This window comes from Dermacentor variabilis, unplaced genomic scaffold, assembly GCF_050947875.1.
Source record: "Dermacentor variabilis isolate Ectoservices unplaced genomic scaffold, ASM5094787v1 scaffold_15, whole genome shotgun sequence".
In the NCBI taxonomy this organism is placed as follows: Eukaryota; Metazoa; Arthropoda; class Arachnida; order Ixodida; family Ixodidae; genus Dermacentor; species Dermacentor variabilis.
In genome coordinates, this window is record NW_027460313.1 from 11,437,271 (window position 1) to 11,458,058 (window position 20,788).

Below are 20,788 nucleotides of genomic sequence, written 5' to 3' on the forward strand. Positions count from 1 at the left end.
CTTTGATTTGTTGTCCCAAACAGTCCAGAACTATCCGAGAAGCTGTATACGCCAATAATCGCTGGCTGTAGTAGCGTCTCAAGCAGTCTGGGACAACAAATTAAGAAGCCCAATGCATGCATGCAAGACGAATAAAAGAAACAGCCAAAAAGAATAGAAGGCACATCCAGTGAATATATATTAGATGTTGCAGATACAGCCATATGTAGTACAATGGATTTCCTGTGGAAGTAAGTACGGTTAATATGGATATCCATTAGATATAGTAAATATCTATTGGATGTTGTGAATATCTATTAGATGTAATAAATATATCTACAGGATGTTGTGGACGTCTATTAGATGTTGAATATATCCAGCCCTGACATCTCCACAACGTACCACTTACATGTTCTGGATGCATTTGCGATGATCCATAGTACATACAATAGAATTGAACATGCTACGTATTCTATGCATATATAGAATTGAACATGCTCTCAGGAACGGAGGAAGCGTAAAAGCAGTGAAGAAGAAACTAAGAATAGGCAAGAATCAGATGTATGCGTTAAGAGACAAAGCCGGTAATATCATTACTAAATAAGGATCAGATAGTTCAAGTGGCTGAGGAGTTCTATAGAGATTTATACAGTACCAGTGGCACCCGCAACGATAATGGAAGAGAGAATAGTCTAGAGGAGTTTGAAATCCCACAAGTAATGACGAAAGAAGTAAAGAAAGCCTTGGGAGCAATGCAAAGAAGGAAGGCAGCTGGGGAGGATCAGGTATCAGCGGATTTGTTGAAGGATGGTGGACAGATTGTTCTAGAGAAACTGGCCACCCTGTATATGCAATGCCTCATGACTTCGAGCGTACCGGAATCTTGGAAGAACGCTAACATAATCCTAATCCATAAGAAAGGGAACACCAAAGACTTGAAAAATTATAGACCAATCAGCTTGCTGTCTGTTGCCTACAAAGTATTTACAAAGGTAATTGCAAATAGAATCAGGAACACCTTAGACTTCCGTCAACCAAAGGACCAGGCAGGATTCCATAAAGGCTACTCAACAATAGACCATATTCACACTATCAATCAGGTGATAGAGAAATGTGTGGAATATAAAGAACCCTTATATATAGCTGTCATTTATTACGAGAAAGCGCTTGATTCTGTCGAAACCTCAGCAGTCATGGAGGCATTACGGAATCAGGCTGTAGACGAGCTGTATGTAAAAATACTGAAAGATATCTATAGCGGCTCCACAGCCACCGTAGTCCTCCACAAAAAAAGCAACAAAATCCCAATAAAGAAAGGCGTCAGGCAGGGAGACACGATCTCTACAATGCTATTCACAGCAGGAGGTATTCGGAGACCTGGATTGTGAAGAATTGGGGATAAGAGTTAATGGGGAATACCTTAGTAACTTGCGATTCACTGATGATATTAGACAGTTTTAGTTTAGCGTCCGCAACTATAGCGTACGCTATACGCTATAATATAGCGTACGCTAAGCAGCGCACGTTTTCTACAATTTTAGTTGGCCGGCGATATCTTCGGATCTCAGAGGCCATATGCCGTCGTTGCGGCTATTTCGCGCCTTTCGCGACAGGTGGCGCTGACATCTCGAACGCTTCTTTCGTTAGGCTTCGACTCGTTCGAAACGAGAAGCGATCTCGAAAACACCACGAGGTTATCCATAATACTCTGTCGTCGAAGCGGCCTGAGACTAAGCGAAAGCCGTTTACACAGTCATTTGCTACGAACGAAGTGTATTTTACAAAAGCAACGCCAAATTCAATTCGAAGTGGGCAGCCCGGACCGCCGCCATGTTTCCCGCAAGCTCCGCAAACCCCGCAAAAACGCTAACGCTAACTCGTTTGCGTTGCGTACGCCCGCTATACCCGCTATTTCGTTTAGCGTTCAGCGCATGCGCAGTGACGATCCGCTATTTTTTAGCGTACGCAATGGAATAGTGTACGCTATACTAAAGCTGTCTATTGCCTTGCTTACTAACTCAGGGGACCAACTGCAATGCATGCTCACTGACCTGGAGAGGCAAAGCAGAAAGGTGGGTATAAAAATTAATTTGCAGAAAACTAAAGTAATGTTTAACAGTGTCGGAAGAGAACAGCAGTTTACGATAGGTAGCGAGGCACTGGAAGTGGTAAGGGAATACATCTACTTAGGACAGGTAGTGACAGTGGATCCGGATCATGAGACGGAAATAATCAGAAGAATAAGAATGGGCTGGGGTACGTTTGGCAGGCATTCTCAGATCATGAATAGCAGCTTGCCATTATCCCTCAAGAGAAAAGTGTATAACAGCTGTGTCTTACCAGTACTCATGTATGAGGCAGAAACCTGGAGGCTTACAAAAAGGGTTCTACTTAAATTGAGGACGACGCAATGAGCTATGGAAAGTAGAATGATGGATGTAACGTTAAGGGATAAGAAAAGAGCAGATTGGGTCAGGGAACAAACGCAGGTTAATGACATCTTAGTTGAAATCAAGAAAAAGAAATGGGGGGGGGGGGCATGGGCAGGACATGTAATGAGGAGGGAAGACAACCGATGGTCATTAAGGGTTACGGACTGGATTCCAAGGGAAGGGAAGCGTAGCAGGGGGCGGCAGAAAGTTAGGTGGGCGGATGAGATTAAGAAGTTTGCAGGGACAACATGGCCACAATTAGTACATGACCGGGGTAGTTGGAGAAGTATGGGAGAGGCCTTTGCCCTGCAGTGGGCGTAACCAGGCTGATGATGATGATAGTACATTCATAGAATGTTTTTCGGATAAATCTGGATATCTAATCGATGTACTGAAGGTCCAAGGTGTACCATATGGACATATAATGGATGTATCTGGCTATCTGGGTAGTGATGGACAGAAGCATAACTGTGAGTCGGCCTAGTTAGAACAGATTCATCTTAAAAGTTTTTGTGTGCAAACATAGGGGCAACACAAGGACGAGTGCTTTCTAACAACTGGTTTTATTTTTGAAGAACCACCTGCTTAAATACCCACAGACCTGCGCGATCTAGTCAACAGAGCACGCCTATAGCGCATATGATACCCACAGATTTGCGCGATCAAGTCAAGAGAGCACGACAATAGTACATATAACACTTGTGATTTAAAAAAAAAAAAGGACGTGGACAAAAGCCACCCGGTCAACATAAAAACAGCGAGGTGCATAAAACAACCACTTACAATAAATTGCGCTAAAGATGTGATGATAGAAGCGAATTTTCTTTATCCAACAATGAAACAGAAGGATCGCTGATGCATTTTTCTTTTTGTTTTTCAATCCAGTGTGCTTCCACAATTTCCCTAGCGGTTTCATTCCTATGCCTATACAAAATGTCTGTGCTACTAAGACAAGGTGAGCAATCATGTTCTTGGCAATGCATTGCCAAATGCATACAAGGGCGACCTTTCAGACTAGACAAGTGCTCCCTTAACCTCGTGTTAATGCATCTCGCAGTCTGCCCTACGTACACATGACCACACGTCATAGGAATCTGGTAAACAACGTTCTTCGTGCAATCAACAAATTGGTTCTTGCGCGGATGTTTAACACTACATTCTTTCTTTACATCATCCTTACTTTCGAAATTCTTTTTAAACTTAGAACACACACTACCTATTTTGTTTTTTGCCGAAAATACAACTTTTACTGCATAACTACCAGCCACCTTTTTAAGTCTGTGTGAAAGGCCGTGCACATACGGAATCACTGAAACCTTGGAAGCTACACCCTTCTGCCTTTGATTCTTTGTGCATTGTCCTTTATCCTTTTTAAGTTCTTTCATTAGTCTAGCGCACGATGCCAGCATCACAGCGAGCGGGTACCCAGCCTTTCTCAACCTATCAACTTGCTAAAAAAATGCAATCTTTACAGTGTGGTGACATGACTTCAACAACGCTGACCAGAAACACGAAATGACTATCCCATTCTTCACAAGCCTGGGGAATGGTTTGAAGCATAGTTCATTAGCGGTTTTCCAGCTCAGGGTGAGAATGACCAACACACATGTTCCGGTAGGAATTTTAACTTGACATCAAGAAACTGTAGCTTATTATCTACCGGTACTTCCGAAGTAAATGTTAAGCCCTTGCCCAGAGAATTGAAGGCTTCTAAAACCCCATGCCTGAAAGCACCCTTGTCTACATGACGGCCTAAAATCAAGTAGACATACCTGCGGCAAGTTGTTTTTTCATCCACTTTAATTTCCATTAATTTATTGTTTCTTCATTTCATTTATTAAGCACAAGTAATTTCCCCTATGTTGTCCTTGGTGTCAGTGTTTGTTGGCTTCTTATGATATTACTAATAAAAATCGGGACCCTCGGTTAACCCCCTTTCTTCTCGTTTATTACATAATGAGAGTCTCGAATCCGGCAACATTGATGCCTTCAGGTAGCATATGTGGGTTTATTGACCAGTTGCCTTCACACAAAAAGATCACGTTCTCGTGACGCCTGCGGCAAGAAGGACGTTCCACGTCCGCCGCCAAGGTCTGTGAGTGATGGCGCTGGCTAACACTCCCAGGGTTCTACTAGGACATATAAATACCGAAGAAAGTGGATGGGGAAACAGCGCCGCGGTAGCTCAATTGGTAGAGCATCGCACGCGAAATGCGAAGGTTGTGGGTTCGGTTCCCACCTGCGGCAAGTTGTTTTTTCATCCACTTTAATTTCCACTAATTTATCGTTTCTTCATTTCATTTATTAAGCACAAGTAATTTCCCCTATGTTGTCCTTGGTGTCAGTGTTTGTAGGCTTCTTATGAAATGACTAATATATTATAATATGGCACTTAGTTCAGAATTAAATTACATACATGGCACTAGTGGATCCCTGTACAGTACAGTTAAACAAGAAATAATAAACATGGCAAAAGTGAAAGGCGAAGTATACAACTGAAAGATGCAAGAAATTGCAATAGTATGCACAGGGGAAAACAAAATTACTCATTTAGGATTTTAAACCACATGCTCTTCTATACAGAGCGAAGAAGTGTCAATTAGCTGGGATGTTTGGTGAAACTGACACTTTCTTTGAATGGCCACACAACGAAAATGCGAGAATAGATACTTGGAGGCTATAGGTTTGCTGGAATCGACGTGAGCTCCATCACCATGTCAAAATACAAGCTCCAAACTGGCGTGCATGCTGTGCCACATCTTTAGTGGACTAGGAGTGGCACGACAATCAACAACTGGGTTGCTATATTATGCCTTGAGTTGCGAGGCCATTTCAAGCCACTGGCTTCGGGCGCATCGTGGTTGCATGTGCGGTGTGGGGGAAGAGAGGGGAAGTGCTTGGCTTGGCATCACTTATGAAAACAGTCGACAACCTCTCCACCACAGCCGCACAGTCACTGCTCATGCTCTGTCATTCCAGCATGATTGCAAAATTTTAGCACCACTCCTGTCAAACTCTCGAAAATGATTCATCGAACAGGTATAACAGATTAGGTTGAATAAATGAAAGGTGCGCATCAATGAAGATCAATTGTTTGGCGGGATATGTTTAATCCGATTAATCATTAATCGATATTACCAGAGTCCTTCCATGTTTTTTCTGGTCACGAAACTGCCGCCTCAGTTTCATATAGCGCCAGCGCCCGCCGCTAGAGGCGCAACCGTGCATGAGAGGGCATGCGAACGCCGCTACCGCTGTGGTTGTGTGTGGGGCAGCCTCGGTATTCTAGCTTTCTCAACTTCCTCAACGATCGCTTTAGTTTCACGTAACTATTTTTAACATTGAATATAAATAAATTACTGCCTGAGCGTGTCTTCTGCGATGATATGAGCGCACGGGACGAAAAGAAAAGCCGCTCATAACATGGAGCTTGCGGCGGTCTCAGACCAAAAAGAAGAAAGATCTGGAATTTTAAGAGCCAGAACCGCGATACGATTATGAGGCACGCCGTAGTGGGGGACTCGGGATTAGTTTTGACCACCTGGGATCCTTTAAAATGCACCTAAATTTAAATAAACAGGTGTTTTGCATTTCGCCCCCGTCGAAGTGCGTCCGCTGTACACGGTCGGGCGGTCCCGGTCCGGATTTCTTCGTCATCGCCGTTCGCCTCAACGCTTCGGTGGGCTCCGCTTTTTAATATTTGCCTTAAGTTAAACACCGCGCATTCGCAACAAAACGCCAGTGGTCCCACTTATCACCAGAGGAGTAAGCGCCAATTCTCCGTTGCGCATAGCGCCAGATTGTTCGCCGAGCACAGCTGTTCAGTTTCTGTTAAACTGTGGCATAGAAGGACTCTGTGGGCAGTATCTTATAACGAGATCAAAAGAATGAAATTGCTATTGCAAAGGGCTGCTACCGTAGAATACTTAATGACAAAGAAAAGGGAACTGAGCTGCTCCATGCGCTTAAGATTTCTTGCAAAGCGATGTCATTTCTGAATAAGATTTCGGTAGAATTAATGCAAGACGAACTTCGCTACTAAATGTCTTCCTAGACAATCACATGTAAGAAGACAGGACAGACAGACAGACCTGTCCTGTCTTCTTACATGTGATTGTCTAGAAAGCGCAACCAATGTTTCCTATTACAATGAACCAACTTGCCCAACAACGCATCCTGCTAAATGCCTTCGGTGCGGCTTTTAACAACGGATTAAGGCGAACCTGAAGTGTTAGGACCTGCACAGTTGAAACTAGCTGTAATTAGGCAATTGCCTTAGCAAGCAGTCGTTTAGAAGCGTCAGCAAGCCCAGCACTTCACTGCTCGTGGTTTCGACGCAGAAACGACGAGACTAGGTATTTTGGTTCTTAATTCGCAACTATTTACAATATGTTAAAATGTTGCAATCACCGGTCCTGATATTCTTATCATGGTCGAAAAATGAAAAAGAAAAACTTTATAATTCGATTAAGAAAATAAATAAAACGTGTTGGTGCAAAAACAAAATACAAGCACGATCATTTATTTATCATGTAAAATAAGCGGAGCGAAATACAGATAGCACGGAGGCGTCCGGTCACAAATGGTCCACCATTCACAATGCAAGAAGTTTGTTAAAAGCATATATAATACGGATAAAGAAATAAGATCAAACGTGAGAGGTATGCATTGGGAGGCAGGAAACAAACACCAGCAAACGAATGGCAATAAGTACAGAATGCATAGTCGATTGTTTCTATAAACAAGAAAGTGTAAAGCATAAGCATTTCATAACACACGGCTAAAGAACTCTCAAACGAACACAAGTAGCCACATCACAAATACAGCAATTTTTTTTAAATGGCTTGTTAGAGATACCACCTTTCTACTTCTTCAGCTGTTACTTAAACATGCAGACAAAACTTGCTCAGCAAATCACAATACAAATGTAGCTAACAGTGTGCTAATAACCTTCTTACTCATAGCAGCTTATAGACTTAAAAGTACGTGCAATTGAAGAATTGTAGCCCATCATTAGCCAAGACTCAAGGACAATGGAAAATAAAACAATGCATATTATTCTGTTTTAACACTTGCATTTAAAGGAATTCTAATGCTATACCTTTCATAGATGGTCGGGGTAAGGGCGCTATTGCTGTGAACTACTCTATCCTGGTATAACACAAATTGAGGTTGCAACAAAGCATAAAGCAAATGTGTTCAGCGTCGGCTTCTCACGCTCCAGGGACACGTCGTCGCCGTTGATGTTGAAATTGTACGCAGTGACGATGTCCGAGGCGTCAAAGTGTTTCGCGCACACACGTGTATACTTCGATTCGAAATTAAAACCGCCACTTTCCTGCCGCGGTATGGCCCGCTTCCATTTCTCGCGCTGCTCCTTGTTATTATGTAAACAGAACAACGACACCTTTTCGGTCGTGCCCTTGTAGCCGGAACGGCACCCAGGCACGCAACACGTGTTCGGCATCGTTGTCCCACCCCACCACTTCAACCAAACAGCCCAACACTCGAAAAATAGCACAGCACATGCACAGAAGGTACCCGAAAAGTCAGCTCGCCTCGCACTGCGCACGCATTTCGGTACGCGAACGATGCCCTCTGTGGCACAGTGGCGCCGCGTCGCGGCACCTTTGGGCAGCATATGAACCTCTCCCATAGCGTGACGGCGGAGTTTCGTGACCAGAAAAACATGGAAGGACTCTGATATTACCAACCGTAAGCAAGCAATAGCCCAGGCAAACCTCTCTGCGTGCCTTTCTGTAAATGAACATTTCTCCCCCTTGAGCTATGCCAAAAGTCCACCAAGAAGAGCAAATTTCATAGCTGTAAACCATGGGTTACAATACAAAGGCCACACTTCCTTAAATATCAGTAAATAAACACTTTAGAACAGTCGGCTACACAAATGAAATGCTGCATACTCTCACATAAGTTGGTCGCTTCATTCTCCATGCTTCATCCTCTACTACAAATCTATGTAGTAATGCACACTGTGTGTGAACCAAAGAGAGCATTCACTTTAAGAATATAGTGCTTTTGAAGCTCTCCCTAGTTAAAATGATTATGTGGTACACTTCGGTCCGTAGTAAGTCTACAGCTAGTGCATGCAGCCGCAAGTTTCAAGTTCATTAAAATACTGGTGCTGCCTTTTAAAATATTTCATAACACTTGAACACCACTTCGTGCTCACTGTCTGAAGGATTCTATAAGGGTCAATGGCAAGGAAATTTTAATTTCACTAAAGTAGCCATAAGTGAGTGCTAGTTATATATTATTGAGGCAATCTTGTAAAATCTGCGGGGCTGGTATTCATCTAATTCCCTCAGTAACAGCCTTTCAATGACACCTAAGCAGAGTACTTGTGCATCCTGTGGTTAGCAAATATGCAAATTTCAGCCCATCAGCTCCGAGATGTTCAGCGAGCCAAAAATGCCATGAAATCTTGAAGGTGATGTTAAAGAGCCATGCTAGTTCTCAATGTCCTGGGTTCTGCATCGACCATGTAGAGCTAGCCAGTAGTAACGGCGGTGTTTTTCTTCTTCTCCAGTTTCAATATCAAAGACATCTATTTTTGCTAGCTTTTCGTAAAGTGTCCACTCATATTTGAAATGTAAATTATCATAAAGTGTCCACTCGTATTTGAAATGTAAAATATTGCACAGAGGCTGCACTATATCTACACTATAGTACCTTAAACCCGGCTTTTTACGGGGTCCAAAATTTGGTTGCAGTCAGCCTTGAAACCTGCATGCTTCTGCATCATTTCTCATACTTTGGACAAAACAATGCGAGCCTCCAAGGGTGACAGCTTTATAGCAAGAGACACAGGAACAATTGAAGAAAAACAAACTCTTCATTTGAGCAGCATACACAGCCTTTCTGCATCATCTAGTGGATGTTCTGACAAGCAAGAAGTCAGCGATGAGTCATAATTGTAGAAGGGGCTAAAAAAAAAGAAAATGAACATTCAGACACAAACAAGCAAAATAACACAATCCTAATAAGCCACACTTATAGTGCAGAAAATGCAATAAAATGTATTAAGATAGGTTTTGACATCTAGATAGAAAGAGGCAATATCTACGTTTCGTAAATCGAAGGAACTGTGCAACTAACCGCAGAACAGTCTTGTCTTGGCTTTGCATGTGCCACTGGACTACAGTCGGCTGAAGTGTCGAGTAGCTCAGAATCAACCAGTCTTGGCTTTGGATACACCAGCGGGCTGTTGCTGGTTGTGGTGTTGAAGGGACAGCACTGGATGTGGTCGGTATCTTCGACATTCTCGTTTTGCTGGTGCAGCATCGCTGGAAAGCAACAGCAAACAAGAACAATGACAGACTCCTTGTTATGGCTATAAGTTGTTCTTGAACTTTGCAAATTTGATTTCTTGGCACTAGTCAACACACAATAAGGAGCATGCAGCCTAGCTTTTACAACTACTACTGTGAAAAAGAAGAAAAGGAAGGCTATGAAAATGCACACTTAGAGATGTTAATGCAGCGATCTCCACTAAAAGGACGAAAGTGATATAATATATATGTGTATCAAGGGAAGACTCTGTAGTAACTCAAAAACAGAGTTTTAATGCAGGGATCAACTTGGTACAACATGTATGTTGACGATTTTGCCTGTTGCCAATATTCAATGATTGCCACCAGTCTATGTCTGTCCCAGCATGCCTCAGCTCATGATGTGCATGCGGCGATGGGTTGACCTAAACCAGACTGCGGAGGCCAACGCAAACTGGGCACTGTAGACTGGTGAGGAAAGGTGTGTGCAAAGAGAAGCAATTAAGACACGAAAGACAGTGGTAAGGTTGACTACTAGTATTGGCCTATTTCACTACTGCATCCTTGGCCTAATGTGAACTGGCGTGGCACATACGTGCCAATCATCTCAAAAAACAATTTTGTGTTGGCATGAGCTAAGTGTGCGTGTGATTGTGGCCTAATGATTTGAGCATCAAACTGTTGTGTCTGGAAACTAAGGTTTGATCTTACTGTCAGACGCATAATTCTTTTGTAACACCGTTTATTGAGCACTCAGAAATGCAACCGTGTCAGTCAAGCATCAGACACTGAGAGCGCGAGCCCCTCTTTGTTGGCAAGCCGATGATGATAGTGCATCTATAGGGCGCGCCAGTCTTCTTCGCTACAACTGCCCCCTGGAGAAGAAGGAGCCATCCTGGTGAATCAAGGAGAAGCGAGGACAAGGGGGTCGTAATAGGGTTTAAGCCTCTGGATGTGCACTGTCTCGCGTCCACGACTCCGATGGCATTAGCGGCTCGACGATGTGGTTGACTGGCATCGTCTGTTGTACGACGTAATAGGGACCGTGGTATTGAGCGAGGAGTTTAGAGGATAAACCAGGGATGCTTGAAGATATACACAGCCAGACTAGCGAGTCTGGCTGGTAGGTGCAGGGAAGTCGGTCATCATCGCGACGGAATTTTTGGAGACTCTAGTCTTCCGCCATGAACGAACAGGCCAGCTGACGGCATTCCTCGGCATACTTGGAGGCTTCAGACAGAGGCGTTCTCTCTGATGGGTCAAGCCGGTAGGGGAGAATGGTGTCGAGCGTACACGTAGGTTCACGGCCATATACGAGAAAGAATGACGAAAATCCTGTTGTGGCCTGTGAAGCGGTGTTATAGGCGTACGTAACGTAAGGCAAAATAAGGTCCCAGTTGGTATGATCCGATGTAATGTACATGGATAGCATGTTGCCCAAAGTACGATTGAACCATTCTGTTATGCCGTTCGTTTGTGGATGATAAGCTGTAGTAGTGCGATGGACGATATGGCACGCAGTCAGAAGGGCGTTGAGAACTTCGGAAAGAAACGCACGCCCTCTGTCACTCATGGTGCCCCATGACGCAGTATGAAGTGATGCAGGAGGAAGGACGCAATGTCGTAGGCTGTCGCTGTTTGCAGTGCCGCAGTTTCTGCATAGCAGGTGAGGTGGTCGACAGCGACAATAATCCAACGAATGCCAGCTGATCTGCAGGGAAGAGGACCATAGAGATTGATGCCGAGGTGGTCGAATGGTTGGGACGGACACGGAATGGGCTGCAAAGGACTAGAAGGACGAGGGGCAGGAAGCTTGCGTCATTGGCAGGCTGTGCGCGAGCAAATGTACCTTTGCACAAAAATATACATGCCACGCCAATAAAAGCAGGAGTGAAGCCTGGCATAAGTCTTGAAGAGGCCGGCATGGGCGCATTGCGGGTGTGAATATAGAGCAGAGCATACATCTGTACGCATATGGCGGGGGACGACTAATAACCATTTGCGGCCATCGGAAGCGTAATTTCGACGATAGAGAATACCATCCCACAACGCAAATTAGAAGCTTGGTGGCAGATAGCGCGTGAAGGGCATGTTGTTGAAGTGTCAGAAATGCAATCCATAAGTGCCACAATCCAGGGACCTTTGCGTTGCTTCACAGGCATGTTGACGGGCACAGGTGACGAAAACGCCGATTCGATGACTGAAATGCAAGTCATGTCACTTGGTATGGGCGACCAAGAGAGGGCATTCGCATCGGTGTGTTTACGGCCAGACCGGTAAATGACACGTATTTCGAAGTCTTGTAACCGTAGAGCCCATCGCGCAAGGCGGCCAGACGGATCTTTTAAAGTCGATTACCAACATAGAGCATGGTGATCTGTAACGACATCGAAGGGGCGGCTGTACAGGTAGGGTCGGAATTTTCCAAGGGCCCAGATGATAGCCAGGCACTCCTTTTCGGTGACGGAGTAGTTGGATTCTGCTTTCATTAGTGTTCAGCTTGCAGAGGCTACTACGTATTCATCATGCCCACTTTTTCGCTGTGCAAGCACGGCACCAAGTCCTATGCCGCTGGCATCGGAATGGACTTCCGTGAGGGCCGTGGGGTCGAAATGGCGCATTACCAGAGGCGAAGTGAGCAAACGCCGCATTGTTTCAAAAGCTTCGTGGCAAGCTGTGGTCCAAGTAGAAAGTCGTGTGTCGCTGCGAAGCAGCTGAGTCAAGGGAGCAATGATAGAAGCAAAATTCCGGATAAAACTACGAAAGTAGGAGCAGAGCCCAATAAAGCTCCGAAGTTCTTTCAGGGCCATGGGTTTCGGGAATTCGGCGGTGGCGCGAAGTCTGGAAGTATCAGGTAGTATGCCATCTTTCGATACGACGTGTCTGAGTATTGCAAGCTGCTTGGCTCCAAAGTGACATTTCTTCAAGTTGAGCTGGAGGCCTGCCTTGGTGATGCACTGCAGGACTTGTTCGAGATGGTACAGATGTGTGGGAACATCTGGAGAAAAGATGACAACATTGTCCAGGTAGCATAGGCATGCTTTCCATTTTAGCCCACGAAAGAGATTGTCCATCATTCGTTCGATTGTAGTGGGGGTGTTGCAAAGCCCAACCTGCATAACGTTGAATTCATATAGGCCGTTTGGGGTCACGAAGGCTGTCTTCAGGCAATCGGCAGGATACATAGGGACTTGCCAATAGCCTGAGTGTAAATCGAGCGAAGAAAAATACTCTGTTCCTTGCAAACAATCCAGACCATCGTTGATGTGCAGTATAGGGTAGATGACCTTGCGAGTTATCTTAGTGAGACGGCGGTAGTCGATGCAAAATCGAATTGAGCCATATTTTTTCTTAACCAGGACTACAGGTGATGCCTAGGGACTATTAGAGGGTTGAACCACTCCACACTCAAGCATTTCGCTTACTTGGTTTTTAATGACACGGCGCTCCACGGGTGATACACGATAAGGCCTCTGGCGCAGTGGTGCATGGGTGCCAGTGTCGATCTTGTGACGTACAGTCGATGTGCGGCCTAGTGGGGCTTGTTGACAGTTGAACATAGATTGGTATTTCCGTAGAAGGCTGAGAAGCTGCGAACGCTGCGTAGGGCTCAGGAGGGCATCTACTGAGCTATGGAAGACGTCTTGCATAGGCTGGGAACAAGGTAAGCTATAAGTCGAGTTCACGTCTGAACAGGTGTTGTCAAGAGGTGCATCAAAGATGGTTACTGAGTCAGCAGGCTGAAGACGTCCAAGGCACTTCCCACGACGTAAGACAAGGGGCATGGCCTTAGCGTTGGAAACAAGCAGTCGCGTGCAGCCACTGCTAACAGTTAGGACAGTGAAGGGAAGGAAACATTGTCGTCAAACAAAAATGTCCGATGGGACAAACAGGGCAGTAGTGTTAGGGGCGAAAGTAGAGCAGGCATTCGCAATCACAGAAGAGTGCGGAGGGATCGTGGTGTCTTCCAAATCGGCCAGTTTGTCACCAAAATCGTCAAGGTCATGTAAACGGGTATCGGGAAGGGGTGAAAATTCAACTTCGGCGCGAGAACAATCAATGATGGCCTGATGGTAGGAAAGAAAGTCCCACACCAAGATGACGTCGTATGAACAGGATGAGAGGACGATGAACTCGACTGTATACGTGTATCCTTGAATGACGATGTGGGTGGTACATGCGGCAACAGGGGTAATGCACTGGGAACTTGCTGTCCAGAGCAACAGCGCAGATAAGGGCGTCATTACTTTTCGAAGCTTGCGGCAAAGTTCTTCTCTAACTACTGAAACGGAGGCGCGTGTGTCGACTAATGCCAGTGTGACGACTCCTACAGATACTTCGATTATGTTCGTCGGAAAAGAGCAAGGCCTTGTGTGGTTCGACTGGAATGCAGTTCTCGCCTCTTGAACTGCAGTAGGTAGTTTTCCTGCTCCGATGGGGCCGAACGCCGCCGCATAAGGGAAAGGGAGTGGCGTCGAGGGGATGGCGAGCGACAATCACGGGCAGAAGGAGTGACGTTGCCGTAGACGTCAAGTGCGAGTCATTTGGTGGCGAGAAGGACGAAGCTGGCAAAACGTAGGAGTGGACATTACTTTAAAGCCATAAGCGACGGCAACAGTGCCGTGCCACGTGACCAGGGATTCCACAGAAGAAGCACATGGGGCTATTGTCGGGTGTACGCCAGGGTCCTGTGCAAGTTGGTGATTTGGTGGTGTACACTGGAGGGATTGCACGTGGCAGTGAAGCAAAGGGTGGTGCTGAAAAAGTCAATGGGGGTGGTCATGCTGCAACCTCAGCATAGCTTAGAGGTACAGGCAATGGTGGCACTGCACGAGGGGAATGGAATGAACCGCATTGGACACTTGTTCCTGGAGCATCTGAAGTAACGTAGAAGCCAAGGACAGCGAAGGCCCTGGGACGGCGGTGAGTAGGGATAGCTGGCGAGTGACTTCAGAGCGTATAAATTCCTTGATTTGGCCGAGTAGATGGTTGTTGTAAGCCACAGCGGCTAAACTTACAATGGAAGTATCGGGGATCGAAGAACGTCGAGTGAGTAGACGTTGCCTCCTGAGTTCGTCGTAGCTTTGACAAAGTTCAGCGACTTCGACCACAGTCCGCAGGCTTTTCGAGAAGAGCATTTGCAATGCGTCTTCGATGCCCTTCATTACGTGACAGATCTTGTCAGACTCAGTCATCGATGGATCGACGCGCTTACAAAGGTCCACAACGTCTTCTATATACTTGAAGTTTTCACCGGGTTGCTGGGAACGGCTGCACAAGCGCTCTTCACCACGGAGCTTCTGCACCTCAGGGCGACCGAAGACTTGCGTAATGAGCGCCTTGAAATCTGGCCAGATGCCGAGGTCGGATTCGTGGTTGTGGTACCACACACTAGCGACACCCATAGAGAAGTTCACGTAACTGAGCTTTGCAGCATTGTCCCATTTATTGTGGGCACTCACCCGCTCATATATCGAGAGCCAATCTTCTACATCGTATTCGTCGGAACCATTGAAGATGGGAGGATCGCGTTGACACACTGAGCCAGGACAAATCAATGTTGGCGATGCCGGAGGTGTTGTTTGGCTGGCGTCGTCAGGCATGACGGCCGGCAATGTCCGATTACGTAGTTCCAGGGCGGTTGGGGAAGTACTACCCAGCACAGCTCCACCAACTATGCAACGCAGTTTATTGAGCACTCAGAAATGCGACTGTCTCAGTCGAACGTCAGACACCGAGAGCGCGAGCCCCTCTTCGTCGGCGGGCCGATGATGATAGTGCGTCCATAAGGTGCACCAGTCTTCTTCGCTACAATTTTATTTTCTGTGCATGAGCTATTCAGCATTATGAACTTTTCAGAAATGCTTAATTCTTAATTACGTTCCACTTTCATAAAGTACAATGGTAATTTTTTTTATTCAAAAAGACAGTGTATGCATAGGTTCGTGTCTTTTCCAGTTTCTTAGTGACATTCTTTTAGCTAGTTATGACAGATGCCTCATGGAATGCCTGTAACAAACACGCGCTGTAAAAGTGTTCAGATTTGTGGACGACTATTTAGTTTTTTACGAATCTAACACCAGTGACACTCTGCTTAGTGTTGGACAAATTGTTGGTGTGTTTCGTTCCTGCATGAAGGAACTCGAACTACTGAATTTCCCAATAATAACAAACTTAGGTCCCTTGACCTTGAACTGTTTTTATCTGACTATGTGTGCTGGCAGTGTACCCCCTACTCCAAGAAGAGCTTCCTACCTTATAGCTCAGCGCATTCGAAACTTGTGAAGCGTGCAATTGCCAAATCTTCTTTAGGGGCTGCCTTGTTGAGGTCGTGCCTTCACACAATGCGCAGCAGTTTTAATTCCCAGGTGCTCAGACTGCAAATAGCAGGCTACCCAGGGAATTTACTGTCCACCATAACCAAATGTCTTTTAGCAGACTAAAAACAGCCAAGGCATGAAAAACACAGCAATCCAAAAGAGAAAAGTTTGCATGCAAGAACCGTGGTCATTCCCTATTTGCACCAAGTGTCTCATACAAATGGGTAGCGCATAAAGCAGGCATTAGAGTTGTTTTCTCAGAAAAAACAAGAATTTTCCAGTATAGTATGCCCAAAAGTGGATAACGGAGACAAGGGGTCCTACACATGTAATAAAAAACACAAAAAAGCCTGTTGACTGCAGCCACATTGTAGTATATGAGATCCCTCCTCTTGTGTTGTCATTGCCACATCGGCCAAACTGGCCATTGTATTAATGACCGCCTCCACAGAGAACATTCAAATTTAATTAAGGGGTGCGTTGGCAGCCACCTAGCCGTGCAGAGCTCCCGGTGTGGTTATCATGCATTGTTTGACAAATGCGAAATACTAAGACACTGTGGCGATGAGCGTGCACGTGAGATATATGAGGCCTTTTGCATCGACAAGAAGGGCACTTTGTGCATGAGTGTGCCTTCGGTATTGCTCCTCACAAAGGAATTCGCGTATCCTGCACCAGGATGATGGCAACCATTTGGTTGTGTGGATTTCACATTATCCATCGTCGCTATCTTTCTGACAATGTATTCCTATTATATGTTCTCCTCTCCCTCCTGCCTATTCAAGCCCCTGTATATATTGCTGTGTGTGCAATAAAATATTGGTAGAAAGTCAGTGCTTCATCTGCTTCAATCATGTCCCGTTGTGCAGCGCTGTTACTCGTTTTCTTCAGACATGTACCAACCAGCCCGAGTTAGCACGTTATTCCAATAAAATATTTCTACTGAAATTTTTCCTATGGAACCACACACCTACATGCCCACATGCATGTGAGAGGATCTACTACCTCTCATCGTGAAAGCAGATGCCTAGCAGCAGGGAAGCCACGTGATAGATGGGGTTACTGACTCACCGGATGACCTGCACAATTCACAGGTTGGCTTCGTCAAATTCTGCGAACCACCGGTCTGGGATGAACGCCTTGCAGATGTTGTCGCACCATTTTTGAGTGCCAGCTGCATGGCACAAACACAACATACAGGTGACATGCATAAATCACACAAGATCAAAATTTATTGCAGGAAAGCAAGTTACATCAAACACGTTTTCCCGCCCATATTGGCCAGAGTGTATCTGTTCTGGTCTTACCTCACTTTGTTTTGCATTCCATATAACACCATAACAGATGTGAGCCAACTAGCCCAGCAACATCTGTTCCTGCCAGTGCGGACAATGGAACCTGTCCGAGTTAACTTGTTCGAAGCGGGTACCCCTCTGGTGTCCTTGCACCATTTGGCCATAATTGGGGATTGAGGAGGTGAAACTCTGTTGCAAACAGAATTATTTCTTTGGGTAAAACTCGACGAAATGTTCATAAAAACATACAACAAGCCTGAATTCGTAAAGTTTAATGAAAAATTCTGGAAAGTTCGCAGGTATGTATCACAGACATATCAAATTAGGAATGTTGTGGGCTCTTTAAAGGGCATCTAAATTCAAGTATGTCCTTTAAAAACGTGGCCACCACAGCTAGAAATGGAAACCATGACCTTGTGCGTAGTAGTACAATGCTATAGCCACTAAGCCACCATGCCACGTTGTTTGGGAGCTGTAAACAAAGCTGGGGAGGCTCTGGAAAGTGCCATCATGCTGTCCTACAGGACAGTTCGGAAACATGAAATGAAACGAGCAGTTTTGCTCAGACTGTCCTCCATCGATAAACCTGTACAAGTAATTTTCTTTCCCCTTTCTCCAGACAATGTTTCACTCATATCTCATTCAAGTCCTTCAAAGAGATAACAAAAGTTTTGCATTTTAATGCAACAGATTGCCTACTTCTACGTATAATGCGCAACTTCAGCTTGAAGTGGTGAAGCCCCTTAAAGACACCCTACTTCAGGGTCATGGAGACTTCATGGAGACTGGAGACCTGAACATTACGCAAAATGCCTATTTTTTCCTTACGTCCTTATTGCGACCATCTGACATATAAGCCTGAACTATAGGGGCCTAGAAACATTTTAGTAGCACTTTTACAGTGCCTGTGTATAGTATGCCTATTTCTAATTTGTGCTGATATTGGATTTTCAGGGCCTAAAATACCTTTTTCTATGTTTTGTCCCAGCTTATAATCTTGTTTATAAGGTTATAACCTGCTAGGGAACTTAGCTGAAAGCAGATGATTGCAAACAGAAACACTTTGCTGGTGTAGAGGTTGTTATTAGCTTTGCAGCAGACTATAGAGCACTGCTGTGAGTGGGGTTCAAACCGTTCTGCACAATGACATGGTTGAAGATGGCTTAGCCTACTTGTGCGCTCACTTCACATTTTGAGAGGACATCATCTGGAAACTTGAATGCTCGGGCACAACTCAATTCCAAAAGAATTAATTCACAGGCTAGTTTATACACTGTTCTTAAATAAAGAGTTTGTGCAGCACAAACATACAGTGCATGAAGGAACACAAACGATGTAGATGGGCGCTGTGCAGAGATTTGTGTTCCTTCAAATCCTGTACATTTGCACTGCACAAACAGCTTTTAAGAGCGACTTTGACCCTGAGTGTGGGGCTCACAAATTTTGGACGTTTAGGAACAGTTCACCACCGTACCCAATGAACCTGTTGCTGACAGAATCAGTTCGAAACTGCAATTTGTGCTGGACAAAAATCCAGGTTTTTCGGTACTGAAAGAACTGCCAGAGATTCTGACAAGCCAACATTCTACAGTTTTAAAAGGCACTGGATCCTCAAATGTTCCGAAGCAGAAGTCCCAAGTACAAGTATGTGCACCTAACTTCAGTGGACGTTGAACATTCTTTTCTCCAAACAAACTACTACTCAGTGAAAAAAGACCCAACAAGGAACCCCAATATCTTGGGATGGTGCTTCTCACTGCTTTCACAGCTTTCCCCTGCATTCTTTTCTGTAAATTTTTTAACCTCCACACTGGCTTTAGGGAGCTTGTTTCACTGTATTTCAGATAAATCTTGTAACCTCATTCCATTTAATTCAGAAAATAAAATGAATTTCATAAAAGCAGAGTTTAGTGAGCTGTGTTTCTTGAATAATCATAATTCATCCTCAGATGCAAAGCGGAACTTTTTATTAATTGAGCCTATACATGCATAAAGGACAGTAAGTGGCACCAATATAGGCCTTAAAATGCAGCTTTAGTGCCTGTTACAGGCACCTAAAACAGCAACTTTTAGCATCTCAACATCTGGTCTCTAGTCATAACATATCACAATATGCAGTGTCATACATACAGTGTCATAACATATAAAGTGTCATAATATATGTCACATATGTGTTTGCGCTGCATGACACGGACAAAGCCAACTTCACGCGGTGGGTGCCATTTCCTGGTCACCATTCACTAATCCATTTTGCCGCAGTAGGGTCACAGTGAAACCTGCTGGTGAACGTCAGTGAATACCGTCACTGCTAGCAGCTTGCAAATGTGTAACAAGCGAAATAATGATGACCTGGAGTGACGTGTTATATCAGGCAGCTAGGTAGGAGGCAGTGAGACTGTCATAAAGACAAAAAAAAGCACTACTGAAAAGCCAGCTAATAGTGTTATCCGGTAGCAAATATGTAACTTACTACTTCCATGTCAGACTAGAAACTCTATTCTCTACATTTTTTTACTAGTGTTATCCGGTAGCAAATGTATAAATTACTTCTTCCGTGTCAGACTAGGAACTCTATTCTCTACATTATTTTACCTCCACATTGGTTTAGGGAGCTTGTGTTCTCTTTGAATGGCTCATAAAAGAAACTATGGAGGAAGCCAGCAGTAGCAAATTGACCCAGAGTGGGGCTCCAAATTGAAATTGCTGCAGAACTGCAAGGCTCCTTGCAGGCAACGTTATTTGATAATGATGAAACCAGCAACAACTGGTTTGTACTTTGAATGTGCTGTGTTGAAGTGCCCCTTTATCAAATGCCCTCATATCTGGCTTACCTTCAGCCGCACTATGGAATTAGTGATTAGTGATCAGATTGTACACCGCTCCACAACATGTGCCAAGTTTTCTGCACATCCACGCATACCGAGAAACGTGCAGATTGAACTCAGCATCGTGCTCTCCACCTACGCACCTCGCGAAGATGTTGCATTAGCATCTCCTGGATCTTCTTCGTGAAACCATGTGTCATGCTGAGTCTTGGAGAAGACCGACTAACAACAGACTTGCTCTCCATGGCCAGTCTGCAAATGCCAAGTCCTGTCAACTCTGTGGTGATTTACAGCAACTGCATGGCAAGACATAATAATTAAGTCCTGCTCACAGATGGACCACATAAGAGCACTCTCTCCCTAATTACATTGTGAAATCAAGTGAGAGCATGCTGAGAGAGAAAAAATAGAAGTGCGCAGATCCCATGCTTTGCGGGAATAAATTGAATGCGAAGCACTGGCTATGAGTACATAGGCTGCACAACCCACAGAGGGCCGGGTTGCACAGAAATACTGCCACATATACCAAGCCACATTTCTGAGCGTCCTAGCCACATGTCCATGGCCGTCAGATTCAGGGAAGTGGATATACATAGCCCACATTCACCACAGCTACTGCTATACAGCACCATCTATATACCTATACAC

At 44.8% G+C, this 20,788-nt stretch overlaps 1 protein-coding gene across 2 annotated transcripts in view; it reads right to left on the reverse strand.

The window, feature by feature from the left end:
- The window catches only part of LOC142567911 (uncharacterized), a 78,431-nt gene that overhangs the window by 51,002 nt on the left and 6,641 nt on the right, over positions 1 to 20,788 (reverse strand). Inside the window, exons 2-4 of one of the 2 annotated variants that reach the window (XM_075678002.1) lie at positions 20,284 to 20,392; positions 17,092 to 17,194; positions 9,528 to 9,715 (exon numbers count right to left, since the gene is read on the reverse strand). In XM_075678002.1, coding sequence (XP_075534117.1) covers positions 9,528 to 9,715; positions 17,092 to 17,194; positions 20,284 to 20,385 — 393 coding nt within the window. In that variant the 5' untranslated portion in view covers positions 20,386 to 20,392. Of the gene's footprint in view, positions 1 to 9,527; positions 9,716 to 17,091; positions 17,195 to 20,283; positions 20,437 to 20,788 lie in introns of both variants that reach the window. The other variant, XM_075678001.1, reaches the window with a different exon arrangement.